Raw genomic sequence first — 16,122 nt, forward strand, 5'->3', positions numbered from 1 at the left:
TTGGTACCAACAAGTCTTTCATGTCGTGGTGGGGAGTTACTCAGGAAATTAACATCAGAGAAGTGAACATAAAGGGGAGTTTTAACGTTTCACCCGATGACATTGGGGGGTGGACTGTATCTCTTTATCCACACAGGAGTGCAATGCAAGAGGGGATGATACGGAAGGTCAAAAGGAACACGGTCCAGAAATCGGGAAGGACATCTCCAAAGGCCTCTAAGTAACCAGGGGAGGGGTCACCAAGTCCGCACACCACAGCTGGAAGGTAAGTAAGCATCCTCTGTCAGGCACCGTGCCCCTTTTGCTTATCACTATATCTCAAGTGCTTGGAACAAGACCTAACACATAGTTGGCTCTCCGTAAGTATTTGTAGAAGGAAGAAAGGAAGGGAGGCAGAAGGCAGGAAAGGGGAAGGAGGGAGGGAGAAAGCAAAGGAGGAAGATTTTAGGGTGTGAGAGGTGCATAGAAGGTATTCATTAAGTCTTTATGGAATTATTAACCTTCTCACTCCTGACTTTTAAGAATGTACATCATATATGATAGATCACACATTTGTGATCTTTTTTATAGTGACTATGGACCGTGATTCTGACCAGAGGCCCTAATTAACTTTTTCTTTCTAACCACTTTTAATTTCTGAGGGTCTAAAAAATGATTAAGCCTATATAGCTCTGTAATGTGGCACATAAGTTTGCCTTGACATCACATCAAGTCTTCCCATGTCTGCCTCTTAAGCTACTGAGGTTTAAAATGTCCCGCAGGAAGACTATCACTTCCTACCTTGGCGCCTCCCTCATCCAGAGGTACCATGTGAAAAGTGAGCTTACATCAGAAACTGGTAAAGCAGCAACTGAACAAACTGCCCTTTCATTGTCGTCCCCAGGCCAGTTACTTTCTGAGAATGTCTTATTAAATATTGAAGAGCTTTACCAGGCGTGTGTATTTTATTCTGCTTTAGTCCATGGAGCTGTACTAATTTCTCTGCCATGATAAACACAGGCCTCTGTATTAGAAGAAACTTGTTGTTTCCCATGTCCGTGTTTTGTCTCGTGAACGTGAACGTTCCAAAGCCTGGAATCTGAACCCCCTGAAAGAAAAAGGAAGAAAATAAAAGAGCAATAATCAGAATCCACTGAAGAGGTAAGGAAAAATAACCTTTAGTACTGGTATCCAAGAAAATACAAAAAGAATTAAACCTTAATTATTAAATGATGTCTACAATCTCTTGGAGCTCCGGTTACATTATGATTCTCAGTTTTCATAGAAGTATAAAGGCCTCGGTCTCCCCAAGAATATCACACCTCAAGGGTGACAAACTCAAATGTCTACCGGCGCTATGAAAGAATGCAAGGGAGTGAAGGTAGCCAGCCAGAGAGTGCACTGGCTTGAACGTACACACCCCATCCAAAGGAAGAGACCCTTGTTGACTCAGCCACGCGGCATCAGGCAGCAACGGAAAACTGGTGGTGTTAAATCTGCTTGCTGATGTTTCAAGAAAAGAGAGAAACAACTGCAAAACTTTATACAAACTCTCCAAATTTTAGTTGGGGATGACTCCTTCAAATCATCAGACCAAACAACATAAGTTCGGAGGATGCATTCAGCCCGTGGGTTGTCATAATGGGACCTGTGAGGAGGATATAAAAGTCCCACAAGTTCCCAGCTCCCTCCAAAGTCCCCAGATCTCTGTCCAGTTCCGTGGCGTCCAAACTCAGGGCTGGGCAAAGTTTCTCATGTTTGGCAAGGGGAATTCAGTCCCAGGTAATCTTCTTGTATTGCAATTAAAACCCATTCCCTGCAAAGAAGCATGGCAGGAAGCATTACATCCTTCTATAGCTACACCAGAAACTATCAGGTCACAGATCCACAGAATTCATCTAGTGCCTCTACAGGTTGGTCCGCGATCTGCTTCGTATCACTACAGAAAACTTTTACAGACTCATTACCTAAGACTAAAATCCATGTTTGTTAAATCTGCTATCTGTAAGTCATAAGTGTGAGCATACAAAATCACAGGACAGAAAGTTAAATCGGATGGCTCTAAAGTCTGCTCTCTTGCTCCCAGCAAAATTATACAAGACTAAGGAAGAAAGATCCTTTGGCCTCTTGCATTAAGCATAAAGTATAAATCTTGCCTTGTGTAGGGATAGCTGTTGTAGCACATAGTCTGATATAGAGTCCCAGATAGATCCGACTTCTGAAATTCAAAGGAAAGAGAAAATAATTTACATAAGCACTCATGTGATAGTATCCAGCAGTAATAAATAAATAAGGAAATATGCACTGCAAACCAAAGGATAGTAATTCCTAATTGATGTTCAGTTAACAGAAAATAAAGTCATTCCCCAAAGTGAATTTTTCTACTAACTAAAGCTTTCCCTTTTACATTCCAAAAATGTACTTAAAGATAATGATAACAATAAACTTTGAAAAAAGTCTTTCTAGGATAAAGAGAACTCTGTCTCAAACTTCCTTTTATTCTTTAGAGAAGTGTGAGGAGTTCCTTATATCTTATAAAGACAGTTAGTCAAATATAATCTAGCCTTTTTTTTTTTTTTAGCTCCTATTTAAATTCCAGATAGTTAACATAAAGCATAATAGTACTTTCTGGTGTATACTTTAGTGATACAACACTTCCATTCAACACCCGGTGCTCATCACAAGTGTGCTCCTTAATCTCCACCACTTATTTAACCCTAGCCTTTTTTTCTTAATGACGGATCCAAAAAGTATTTATTGAGTGTCGACTCTGTGCCCTCTGATTAATATAAAACGTTATCTTTTTTACTTTAATTTTTTCACGTTTATATATGTGTCAGAGAGAGAGAGAGGCTGCACAAGAGAGAAACAGCATCGTAAGCAGGCTCTGGGCTCTGAGAGGTCAGCACAGGTGCTGAAACGGGGTTCAAACTCTGGAAGGGAACCGTGAGATCATGACCTGAGCCAAGGTCAGACACTCAACCGACTGAGCCACCCAGGCCACATATTTTACTTTAAATATTTATTTATTTATTTTGAGAGAGAGCACACATGTGAGGGGGGGGAGGGACACACAGGGAGGGGAGAGAGAGAGCGAGAATCCCCAGCAGGCTCCACATTCAGCACGTAATCTCACACAGGGCTTGATCCCACAACCAGTCAGAACCTGACCAGGAACCAAGAGTTGGTGGCCCAGTCGACTGAGCCACCCAGGCTCCCCTTAACCTTCATTCTGATGCCATTCGATAACATAAAAACAAAGCTACATGCCATTAAGGCATAAAAGGCTACTCTCTGCTTTACATGTATCTATACTTCTGTCTTTGTTTAATTCTTTGTTGGGGACCAGGGTCGGGGGTGGGGGTCTTTATAGAGATTGCGTGTGTGTATCGTCCTTCTCCACAGCCCTGCCCAGATGATAAAGTCCACAACAGCAGAGACCTACGTTGCTTTGCGCACTGAATCTTTGTGTACTATCCACAGAGAGTAGCATGTAGTAGTCGTAGTCTTTTTAAATGCCTTATGCTCATATATCATCATAACTTAACACATTGTACATTTTAAATTCACATTCAGTTTGGCACATACTATTAGTGTCAGGTATACAACAAAAACCGTTTGATAGTTGTATATATTGCTAAATGATCACCATATTTTTGCTTAATTCTTGACTTGCTTTTCATTGTCATTTTTACTGGTAGACTACCAGCTGTCACCTCTCTCTACTGCTAGTGCTCTGCAAATCCTGTGCCTAATCCTAATTTACTGCTTCAGGTCTGCTTTGTTTCTGCTTTCCACAAGTATACTAATATTATGTCTAAAATAATATTTTTAAAGTTTAATTATTTTGAGAGAGAGACAGGTAGAGAGAGAGGGATAGACACAATCCCAAGCAGGCTCCACACTGTCAGCGTAGAGCCCGACACAGGGCTCGGTCTCACAAACTGTGACATCATAACCTGAGCTGAGATCAAGAGTTGATCACTTAAACAACGGAGCCACCCAGGCAGCCCTCAAATAATAATTGTTACCAGAGGACCTTTAGGTAGAGACCCAAGGGGCTTAATTTAAATAGTGCATAGACGTCTTACTATCTACTTTGAATGATCAGAGAGAAGTCTTCTCTGTTTTTCTTGCTCTGATCTCTGTTCCAAAAAGAAACTGTGGTAGAAAAACAAGTAGATGCCAGTAACTAGGGTTAAATATGTGATATGAAGGGATGGTCTAGGTATAGCTAGTATTTAGTAATACCAAAATTCTGTGTTGACATGTCCACTCCAAATCTCATCAGACATTATGCATTCAAAACCGGGGTTTCAAACACAGTGTCAAGTAGCAAGAATGCAGCATTTTACATATGAGCATCATTAACAAGAAGTGCCGATTATGTAAACTGTAGAATAATATATGCTTGAGGTAGATATTAATACCAAATATAAATGATAAGTTCCCTGACTTTGTAACACATCTTTCAGCACACACACACAAACACACACACACAACTTAAAAAATGTTTACTTATTTTTGAGAGAGAGAGAGCACGAGTTGTGAGGGGTAGAGAGAGGGAGTCAGAGAATACCAAGCCGACTCTGGGCTGCCAGCACAGCGTTCATTCTGGGGCTCAAACTCATGAACCAGGAGAGCATGACCTGAGCCCATATCAAGGGTCAGACACTTAGCTGACTGAGCAATCCAGGCGCCCCATAAGACATCCTCTAAAACCAAAACATTGATATACAAAACAAAATATTCAAGAGGGATTTGAACAGAGAAACCTATCCCCGGAGTATAGGAGCATAGTTCAGTGCAAAGATCAGGTTGTTGCACTGAAGACCTGCAGCCTTCTTGCCTCTGCAGATTGCCTAGCTATGTCGTCTTCAATACTTTTACCGGGATGACAGCCAAAAACAATGACGGGACCTTCGAAGGACTATAACTTCATAATAGGAATTTTGGAGAAACACATGAAAGCAACAGGACTTATGACATCTGATGATGAAAAGTTCATTTATGGGTTTTGCTGCAATTGGAAGTTTATCTTCATTCTCCTTTACAAGAGGTCATTTGTGAACATTAAGATGTAGTCACCTGTTAGTTAATGACGACTTTAATAATGACTTTAAGAAGAATAACATTAATAATGACTTCCAATTCTATCATTCAACCAATAAATCTCTTGCTGAGGTCACCAACAATCTCATCAATAAACTCAATAGATGTGTTTAGCGTTCAGCTTGCTGACTCCTCAGTCATATCTAACAGTGGTGACCACTCTCTCCTTTTTGAAGCACCTCTCCTGTTGGCTGGCTTTTGTGACGCTACTCTCTCCTGGATTTTCTTCCTACCTCTCTAGCCATTTCTTCTCATCTTCCTCAACTCAACCATTAAACATTGGCATTTCCAACGGTAGAGCCCCAGGCCTTCAGTTTTCACTCCATACTCTGCTCAAGCACTTACGTCTGTGCCCGGGGCTTTGATGACCACCCATAGGCTGATGACTCCCACGTGTTTCTTTACACTCCCAGAAACTCTCCCCATTGTAAGGTTCTGGACCTGTGTATCCAACTGCCTATTTGGATATCTCACAGAGACATTTCACTTGCTCAACATCAGGATCTTCCTTCCCTTAAACCTTGCCCTGTAACCAGGGATTCAATCTCAATGACTGTCTCCTTCATCTGTTCAGTTATGCAAGCCAGGAACTCATTTCTCATCCTAGAGACTTCCTTTCTCTCTCACCCTCCATGGCCAGCGCACCACCACAAGCTCTCAATAGCCTGTCAGGCTGTCTCCATCTCTCCATTTCTACTGCTACAAATTTAGACCAAGCTCCCATTCAGTCTCACTTCAGTTACTGTTATAGGTGTTCTTGACCCTCCAAATCATTCCCCACTTTGCAACCAGAGACATCTTTTCAAAACACAAAGGTGATCATGTCATTCCACTCCTCCCTCATCTCCATGGTAAAACACTCAATGGCTTTCCATCAGGCTTAAAATGAAGGCCACTATCCTTGATAGGATTGACAAGGCCCTGATCATCTGATACCGCCCCCCTTCTCTCCAGCCTCCTTTAGAACACTCTGGCTTCTGTGCTTACAGAGCAGCCATAGGGACTTTCTTTCAATTCCTCAGTCACACCGTCCTCCCTCTCATCAATGTCCCCTTGTTATTCCCTCTGTCAAGAACCCTGTCATCTCCCCTCCCTTGCCTACTCCACTGATCCATTTCACCTATTTAACTGCAGCTCATTCTTCACCTCTCAGCTCAAGCCTTCTTGGCTTCAACACATCTTGACACACATTCCCATCCTGAACCACATCAAAAGTTCCCAGTGTACCATGCTCCTCCTCCTCAGTATCACTTACTAACTGAAATTATTGTGTATTTCTGTGATTCCTTGGATACTGTGTATCTCTCCCTACTGGATTATGGAAACGCCAAGGTGTTTGCTCACCACCACTTCTCTAGTGTCTAACACAGTAGGTTCTCAAAATCACGTGAATGTATAAATTACATAGAGGTTTGTCAATAAGGCACACATTTTGACTCCATAAAACTGTGATATTTAATGCTTATTTTATACTTATTTGAACAGGAAAAAATAGGAGTGATGCAGGCGAAAGAGATAAGGCACCTACTCCTATTTATTTTGTCTCCTAAGTCATGTGGTTAAAGTATGGGCAATGTCCCTAAGTTACAATGACTTGATAGTAGCAAAGTTTCCATTTCTGGAGCACCTTTCTTCCCAAGGGCTCTGCTTACAAACAGAAATCGGTGTCACTCTAGGGTGGCTCTTCTAAGAAAACGTGCTTTTGATCGAGCCTGGTTAAGTGTTCTAGGAAAAGCTGTCAGGTCTTCTTGCAAACACCCAGTTCCTGTTAGGATCATCTCACTTTCTTAACACAACCCCCCAAAGATCAGGGGCAACAAAAGTAGCCATGTCCTTGCATGAAGTTTGAGAAGGACCCATTTGGGGTGGTTGTGTTTAGCTAACAGTTGACAAGCACTTCCTTTGTGCTAGTCCCCAAGCTCACACATCATCACCTTTACTCAGAATCCTCAGCTGGCCCCTTTCCCTCATTAACACAATCAATAAAGAAAGTCTATGGGCATGCAGTGGGAGCCTGCTGTGTTTCCTAGCTGAGGCCAAGATAACCAGAGGATGGACAAGGGGTTTTTCTGCCTCCCCACAAGCAGGTGAAGCTTCAGCCCCACGTCGCTTACCCGCCGTGGTCAGCCCCTTCAATGCAGGCAGCACCTGCTTGTTCATGTCCTGCACCGCAGGGATGAGGGTTTCAAACTTGCCCATGTTCACTTGGCTGGGTGCTGAGTCCTCCACGGGTCTTTCGTCCTCCTTCCTATGGAATTTGCGCAAAAGTCACTTTCCCAACCTCCAAGAGCCACTTCTCAGAGCTTAGGATAGATCTTAAAAATAAACATTACCAAATCTCGATTTGTGTTTNGAGGAAAGGAAAAAAGAAAAGAGGAGAGGAAGGAAGAAAAGAGGGGAGGAAAGAAGGAATAAAAGAAGGAGGGAAAGAGAGGAGAGGAAACAAAGAAGGTGTGAAGGAAGGAAGGAAGGAAGGAGGAATTGTCAGCACTGGAAGGCCTTTCTCCCTTCAGGCATTATTCCAACGGATACTACCAATTTGTTTTGCCTCTGTTTGAACTTTTGGAATGATACAGTGTGTATTATTTTGTGTGTGGCTCTGTCATTCAACATGATGTGTGTGAGGTTTATCCAAGTTTTCTGTGCTAGCAATTTGTTCATATTCATTGCTGCATATTATTCCTGTGTATGAATATGGCACAATTTATTGAGGCTATGAAGAATGATGTTGCTGCCAACATTCCTGAACAAAGCTTCTGCGGCACGTACATACTCCTCTCTGATGCGTATATCACTAGGAGTAGANGATTCTATTTGTACCTTTTTGAGGAAACACCATACTGTTTTCCAGACTGGCCGCACCACTTTGCATTCCTACCAACAATGTAAGAAGGTTCCCCTTTCTCCACATCCTCACCAACACCGATCAGAATACACCTCCTTTAAATCTTCCTCAACTCAATAAGACAGCTCAAATTTTTAAGTGGACAGAATATTTGAACATACATTTACGAAAGCAGATATGCAAAGAGCCAGTAAGCAGATAAAAAGATTCTCATTATCGCTGGTTACCTGGGATACACACACTGAAACCACAGTGAGGTAACCCTACAACATCAGAAGGACTAGAATTTTAAAAAGACTATGCACACCAAGTGTTAGCAAAGATGTGGAGCAACTGGAACTGACATCTTGCAGAAGAGAATGTAAAGTGATTCAACGAACTCTGAAACACTGGCAGTTTCTTACAACTTCCGCTAAGAAAAATAAAAACACATGTCCACACAAAGTGTTATACATAAATATTCATTGCAGATGTATTCACAGCAGAAAAAGTGTGACATGACCACGTGCCCATCAAATGGTAAAGGGATAAACAATAGGTAGTCTATCCATACACTGTAACACTATTTAGTCATAGACAGAATGAACTACGGATACAGGCAACAACATGGGTGAACCTCCAAATCATTCTATTAACTGAAAGAAATCAGACACAAAGAGTACATACTATGGGACCCCATGTATATAAAATTTTAGAAAAAGCAAACTAGTTTAGAGTTACTCAAACAAATCAGTGACTGGCTGGGGCTAGGATAAGACAGAGAGATAAAATGCAAAGGGGCGCGCATGAGAAAGAAATCTTTCGGGGGTGACAGGGATATTCTGTATCTTGAGTATGGTGGCAGTTTCACAGGAGGATACAACTCTGTCCAAACTCATCAAAATCTACACTTTAATGGGTTTACTTGGTTGAAGATAAAATATATCTCAATGGGAAGTTTTTAAGGAACGACCCCAGAGTTCTGACGAAGCAAGCTTCAGTAAATAATTCATAAGTAAACTAAAACATAAAGAAGTCACCAGGGAATTTTACAGGTGTCTGGAAACAACTGCCACAATTCATGAACTTAGCATTACCCAAATTGAAACTCAGATAGAAAAATGGATAAAAAGACCCTAAGAAATGTGTTCCTGCGGAGCTCAGTTGGTTAATCTTCTCACTTCAGCTCAGATCCTGATCTCATGACTCATGAGTTCAAGCCCAGCATTAGGCTCTCCATTCTCAGTGCAAGCACACTTCAGATCCTCTGTCTCCCTCTCTCTGCCCCTCGCTTGCTCATACGCTCTCTCTCTCTCTCTCTCTCTCTCTCCCCTTCTATCTTTCAAAAATAAAGAAACATTAAAAACAAAGAACCTAAGAGAGTAAGTGAAATCTGAGACAAATGAAGTTCTATGAGTAGAGAGCAGAAAAAATAAGAAAGACAGAGTCATTTGAGAAATGATGGCTGAGAAGTTACCAAGCTGATGAACAATATTAATCATAGATTCAAGATTAGTGATCCCAAACGGAAACTTTACCTAAAGGAAACTACTTCTATGTTCATCGTAGTCGAAAAAGTGAAACTAAAGATAAAAGGAGAGTCTTAAAAACATCCACAGAAAAAGACAATGACAAGAAATACCACTGACTTCACAACAAAAACATGAAAGCACAAGACAATGAAGTGATAGCTTTAAAGTTATGAAATAAAAAACGACAAAGCTAGAATATGATAGTCAGGAAATATCATTTAACACTAAAGACAAAGTTTTAAAAATTACTCAGACAAATAAAGTCAGGAGAAAAGACAAGAATGCATTTCAGAAGAAAGAAAAATGATCCTAAATGTAACAGGAAAGTACAGGAAAGAATGAGCAGCTCTACAGATGGTATATTAATGAATAAAAATAAAAGTTTATTAACTATAATGAGCAACAAGAAGAACATCTTATGAAGCTTACAGCGTGTAGAAATAAAATATGGGACAAGAAAGTCACAATAAGGCATCATATAACAAAGGAATCGCTGAGAAATGGGAGAAAAATGAGGTAAGCCCAACTATCACCCCAGCCNGATAAAGGATTATTTCCATGATATACAAGAGGAAAAAAGGAAAAGAAGCTAAACACACATGGACCTTATAGTGCAGTCATTCCACTTCTAAGTATATCCTCCCAGGGTGCATAGAGAGTGTGCACCTCTATATAAATTTGTCCAAGAATGTTTATGGCAGCTTTAGTCCTTTCTTTTTTCCTGACAGTTTATTGTCAAATTAGTTTCCACATCACACTCAGTGCTCATCCCCAGAAGTGCCCTCCTCCATGCCCATTCCCCCTCCCCCCCACATCCATCAGTCCTCAGTTTTTGTCAGCATTCAAGAGTCTCTCATGGTTTGCCTCTCTCCCTTTCCCCCACCATTTCCGCCCTTCTTCTCCCCCTTGTTCCTCCGTCAAGTTCCTCCTAATCCTCCTATACGTGCAAACATATGATATTTGTCCTTCTCTGCCTGACTTATTTCGCTCAGCATAACACCCTCAAGGTCCATCCATGTTGCTACACATGGCCAGATTTCATTGTTTCTCATTGCCATGTAGTATTCCATGGTATAGATAAACCACATCTTCTTGATCCATTCATCTGTTGATGGACACTTAGGCTCTTTCCATGTTTTAGCTATTGTGGAGAGTGCTGCTATGAACATTGGGGTACATGTGCTCCTATGCATCAGCATTTCTGTATCCCTTGGGTAAATTCCTAGCAGTGCTATTGCTGGGTCATAGGGGAGTTCTATTGTTAGTTTCCTGAGGAACCTCCACACTGTTTTCCAGAGGGGCTGTACCAGTTTACATTCCCACCAACAGTGTAGGAGGGTGCCCGTTTCTCCACATCCTCGCCAGCATCTAGAGTTCTCTGATTTGCTCATTTTAGCCACTCTGACTGGCGTGAGGTGGTATCTCAGTGTGGTTTTGATTTGTATTTCCCTGATGAGGAGGGATGCTGAGCATCGTTTCATGTGTCTGTTGGCCATCTGGATGTCCTCTTTGGAGAAGTGTCTGTTCATATCTTCTGCCCATTTCTTCACTGGGTTGTTGGTTTTTTGGGTGTGAAGTTTGGTTAGTTCCTTATAGAGTCTGGATATTAACCCTTCATCTGACATGTCATTTGCAACTATCTTTTCCCATTCCGTTGGTTGCCTATTAGTTTTGTGGGTTGTTTCCTTTGCTGTGTAGATAGCAGCTTTATTCCTAATAGCTAAGAATTGGCAATATTCAAAACATCATCCATCAAAAGGTAAATGGAGGTGGGGGGCACCTGGGTGGCTCAATTGGTTAAGCATCTGACTCCTGATTTTGGCTCAGGTCATGATTTCACACTTTGTGAGCCCCATGTTGAGCTCTGTAATGACAGCCTGGAATCTGCCTGGGATCCTCGCTTTCTCTCTCTCCCCCGCTCTCTTTCTGCTCTTTCACCACTTGTACTTGCTCTCTCTGGCTCTCTCTCTCTCTGGCTCTCTGTCTCAAAAACAAAGAAACAAAAAAAGATAAATGGATAAATAAATTGTGATGTATTCACACAATGCAATGTGACACAGTTACAAAAAAAAAGAATAAACTACTGAAATACACAACATAGAGAAAAGATGATAAATGCAAAAGTACCAACTACAGATTACATGTATATAAAACTCAAGAACAAGCAAACTAATGTATGTGACAGGAGTCAGAAAACTTACCTCTAGGAGATGGGATATCAACTGGGAGATAATACAAGAGGCCCCTCGGGGGCTAAAGATGTTCTGTATCTTGAGCTGCTTAGTGGTTACACAAGCATAGAATATCTGTAAAAATACAGACACACTTAAGGTTGACCTTACCATTTGCAAATTAAAACTAATTTTAAAGAAGTATGGACCAGCCGTTCACATATTATTTGGCACATTGCATTCACAACCTCTGTGTACCACTCTTTGGTATCAGGGCATTAAAGAATGCAATCTTCTTAACCTATTCGAAACACTACACAGAACAGTGGGTAAGAGTTTGGTTTTGAGAGTCAACCTTTCAGCAAAAATTTGTAGAGCTCCTTATTATGTGCCAGGCTATATATGCATAGTGTTATCATAAACAGTAAGTAGGATAGCCAAGAGCTCACACTCACAAGAATCATAGTCTAGTGGGAGATACAAATAACAGAATATAAATAATATAATCGTAAGTACTTCCAAGAAATATAGGCAAGACAATTGGACACAGACTGAGGAGGCTCCTTGAAAAACTTCTCTGAGATTACACTTGAACAGAGACCTGCATGATACAAAGAAGGGAGACATGGTAATATTTGATGGAAAATTAGTCCGAGGCCTTTAATTTTCTAGTCTGAAAACCGTGGGCAAGAGACTTCGTTTCTCTGATTCTTAGTTTCATCATCAGTAAACTGGGAATCATGCAACTCCATGTTATATTAGGGATTAAATGAGATAAGATATGGAAAATGCTAACACAACAGTTGACATATCGTATGGACACAATAATAGTTGTTACAATCAATGAATAATATATAAGCAGAATGAATACATCGGCACTATCGGGTATAGATTATTTTCATATTCTTCTATATCTACAGTGTAGGTGTCCCTATAAGCATCTGAGGTTCTGTGTATTGGAATACAACCCTTGTTTTGCAATAAGTCTCTTCTAACACAGCTCTAGCACAGAAAAAGAAAGGAAGGAAAAATGAGGAAGTTGGAAAACAAGAATTGGCTAAGGAAAGCCCTGGAAACTCCAGGGCACAGATTCAGAGCAATTATTCCAAACAGCTCACTTGTTCGAGTTCAGGCCATGGGATGCAGAATTGAGATGAGTGAGATAGCAAGCTAAACGATTAAATAGCCATAGTTGAATCTAAACTTATGCACACATTTTGGACACCTTTGTTTATCTTGTTTCCTCGACCTATAATATTCTCCCTCGCTCCATTCGCATTGCACCATTTGTGATTCCTAGAAGGCACTGTGCTTTCTTAAGCCTCTCTACCTCTTTGGTAGTTCTATCGAAAGTTGAATTCTCCTTTTAACTTCTGTCAGGTCCTAGTGCCCAAGCTTGAGCTGGTATTAGGAAACCTTGGCCTCCCTACCGGTACAGGTTGGTTAGGTGTCTCTCTCACGTGAGCTCACATTTCTCATCTGCTACAGCAACTCAATATTTCTGGAATGATTGTTACATAAAAGCACTTTGTAAACAGTGGACGTTTGGGAATATCCCCAGAATCCGCAGCATACTATTCAGACAGAAAGCATCCTCCAGTGGCGAAAGAGAGTGACTATCCTACATCACCGAGATGTGCTTTCCATACTCTAAGCTTTCAGAGAGCTTTCAAGGTCATGTTACACACACACACACAAAGCCACGATGACTTGTATGTTGATGTACCTATTACCAAAACATAATTTTCTTGCGAGAATGTTTCCTGCTCTTCATTCTTTTTACCCACCTCCCTATTTCCTCACAGTCTCACGTCTCAATCCCTTTCTCCTACATTTCAACTGGTCCAGGTGAAAACACAGTTCTGCTTGGTATGTGCTTTGGTTTGACAGCCCTGGGATCATCCAAGTTTCCTTCTGAAATGCATACATCCAGACTGTGTGTAATCATGGGGCAGAAGTAATTCCTAGCGACCACATTCCATTCCTGAAACTTAAAAAACAGATCCTTGCCCTCCTTAAGATAACAGGGCCAGAGACCAGGTATGTGACCCAAGCTTTGTTAACAGATGCTCTTTCATGGGCTCAGACTGTTAGGCGGTGTCAGAAACAACAGAAACCCGTGGAAGATGTGCACTGCGGGGATGGCAGGCCCTCCTCGCTATCCTACGTTAGGATAAGTGCCAGGGTTCCAAACGCCCTCCACAGCCCCTTGATTCTTGCCCGTTTCCAAGTCTGAGTCTCCCAGCTCCCATTACTCAATAAGCTTCCTAACAGGCTTCCAATAACTTCCTTCTCCTTAAGTCATCTCAAGCCAATACCTGTGGTCTTGTTTGCTTACAAGTTTGTAAAACAACCAAAAGTCAGGCGAGTGTGGTGGCATAAAATTAGGCTATACATTCTCCCATTCCATCATCAGAGAATCAACTTGAGCATTAAGGAGAAACACTTAAATCCTAGCTTCAATTAGTCAGGTAGCTTAAGCAGAGCATTGTCCAGTTAAGGTGAGGGACTTTTTAATATTGTTAATGTTATTTTAAGTTTATTTTTGAGATAGAGAGAGAGAGAGAGCAGGGGATTGTCACAGAGAGAGAGAGATACAGAATCCAAAGCCAGGCTTCAGACTCTGAGCTAGCTGTCAGCACAGAGCCTGACAGAGGGCAGGAACCCAGCAACTGTGAGATCAAGGCCAGAGCTGAAGTCTGAGGCTTGACAGCTTAACCAACAGAGCCACTCAGGTGCCCACATGAGGGACCTTTTAAATGCAAACCAGAAAAAGAAAGGGGCAAATGCCAGCAGGATGATTAGACATTTCTAATGTAGATTAGAGTGAGTAGTCCCAGAATACAAATTAACCCTCATAATATAGCTCACTATTTGAGGTAAATAAAATTCCTAACAAGAAACACATTTTGGGGCACCTGGGTGGCTCGGTTGGTTAAATGTCCAACTTCGACTCAGGCTTTGATCTTGTGGTTCAAGAGTTTGAGCCCCACATCAGGCTCTCTGCTGTTAAAGCAGATCCTGCTTCGGATCCTCTTTCCCCCTCTCTCTGCCCCTCTACTGCTTGTGCACAACACTCTCTCTGTCTCTGTTACTCGCTCTCAAATAAATAAACATTAAGAAAAAGAAACACTTTGGAGGAGAGGGCAAGACGGTGGAGAAGTACGGAACTCTGTACATTGCACTCGCCCCCATATCTCACACAGAGAAGGCCTGAAGCCATAGGAACCCTTAAACAATCCAGGAGTTTGGGATGAAAAGGATACAGTGTCCACTGAGAAAACCTTAAGAAACTACCAAAGAAACTTAGGCTCCCTTAAGAAACAAGCTAAAGTACACATGGTGGAGAGTACCAAATAGCACTATGAGTAGGAAAATAAAATACCTAAGGTCTCAACAAGAGAGACCAAGAGATACCATTCAAAGAACACCTTCAGAACGCATAGGCCCTGGACACTCAAAGAGCATTCTTTGGTGCAGCAGCACTCACAGGTGCAGAGAGCATAACAAGCTTTTAAAACTAACAAGTGATAGAAAGCTAATCAAAATGACGAAACGAAAGAGCTCTCCTCCAAAGAAATTCCAGGAAGAATTGACAGCTAAAGCACTGCTCAGAACAGAAATAAGCAACATAACTGAACTATAATTTACAACAATAATCATAAAATTAATCGCTGGGCTTGAAAAAAACATGGAGGACATCAGAGAAACTATGGCTACAAACATCATGGAGCTTAAAAATAGTTATGATGAATTTAAAAATGCGATAAAGGAGAAACATAATAAACTGGAGGCGTCCAATGCACAGATTGAAGAGGCAGAAAGGAGAGTAAGTGATTTAGAAGACATGATTAGACAAAAGGAGGAAACTGAGAAAAAAAGAGATAAACTGATCCGGGAACACGAAAGAAGAGTTCGAGAGCACAGCGATACAATCAAACGGAACAATATCCGTATCATAGGAATCCCAGAAGACGTAGAGAGAGGGAAAGGTGCTGAGGGAGTCCTAGAACAAATTATAGCACAGAACTTCCCCAACCTGGGGAGGGAAGTTAACGTTGAACCTCAAGAGGCACAGAGAACTCCCCTCAGGCGGAATTTGAATCGATCTTACGCACAACATATCATACTGAAACTGGCAAAATATAAGGACAAAGAGAGAAGTTTGAAAGCAGCTAGGGAGAAAAGGGCCCTAACATACAAAGGGAAACCTATCAGAGTGGTGACAGACCTATCTACTGAAACTTGGCAGGCCAGAAAGGAATGGCAGGAGATCTTCCATGCGATGAACAGAAAAAAGTATGCAGCCAAGAATCCTCTATCCAGCAAGCCTGTCATTCAGAAGAGACGGAGGGAGGGGCGCCTGGGTGGCTTAGTCGGTTAAGCGTCCGACTTTCGCTTAGGTCATGATCTCGCGGTTCGTGGGTTCGAGCCCCGCGTCAGGCTCTGTGCTGACTGCCAGCTCAGAGCCTGGAGCCTGTTTCAGTCTGTGACTCCCTCTCTC

The 16,122-nt window shown here is 41.7% G+C and overlaps 1 protein-coding gene across 1 annotated transcript in view; it reads right to left on the minus strand.

Moving 5' to 3' along the window:
* Positions 1-930: 930 nt before the first annotated feature.
* The window catches only part of LOC144218013 (coiled-coil domain-containing protein 81-like), a gene marked incomplete at its 3' end in the record, with an annotated part of 19,647 nt that continues 4,455 nt past the window's right edge, over positions 931-16,122 (minus strand). The window contains exons 2-5 of the mRNA XM_077747816.1: positions 11,649-11,753; positions 7,206-7,339; positions 2,136-2,197; positions 931-1,087 (exon numbers count right to left, since the gene is read on the minus strand). Of these exons, the coding sequence (XP_077603942.1) occupies positions 931-1,087; positions 2,136-2,197; positions 7,206-7,290 (304 nt within the window). The remainder of the gene's footprint in view (positions 1,088-2,135; positions 2,198-7,205; positions 7,340-11,648; positions 11,754-16,122) is intronic.

The sequence above is a fragment of the Crocuta crocuta genome, unplaced genomic scaffold, assembly GCF_008692635.1.
Source record: "Crocuta crocuta isolate KB4526 unplaced genomic scaffold, BGI_CrCroc_1.0 scaffold502, whole genome shotgun sequence".
Lineage (NCBI taxonomy): Eukaryota > Metazoa > Chordata > Mammalia > Carnivora > Hyaenidae > Crocuta > Crocuta crocuta.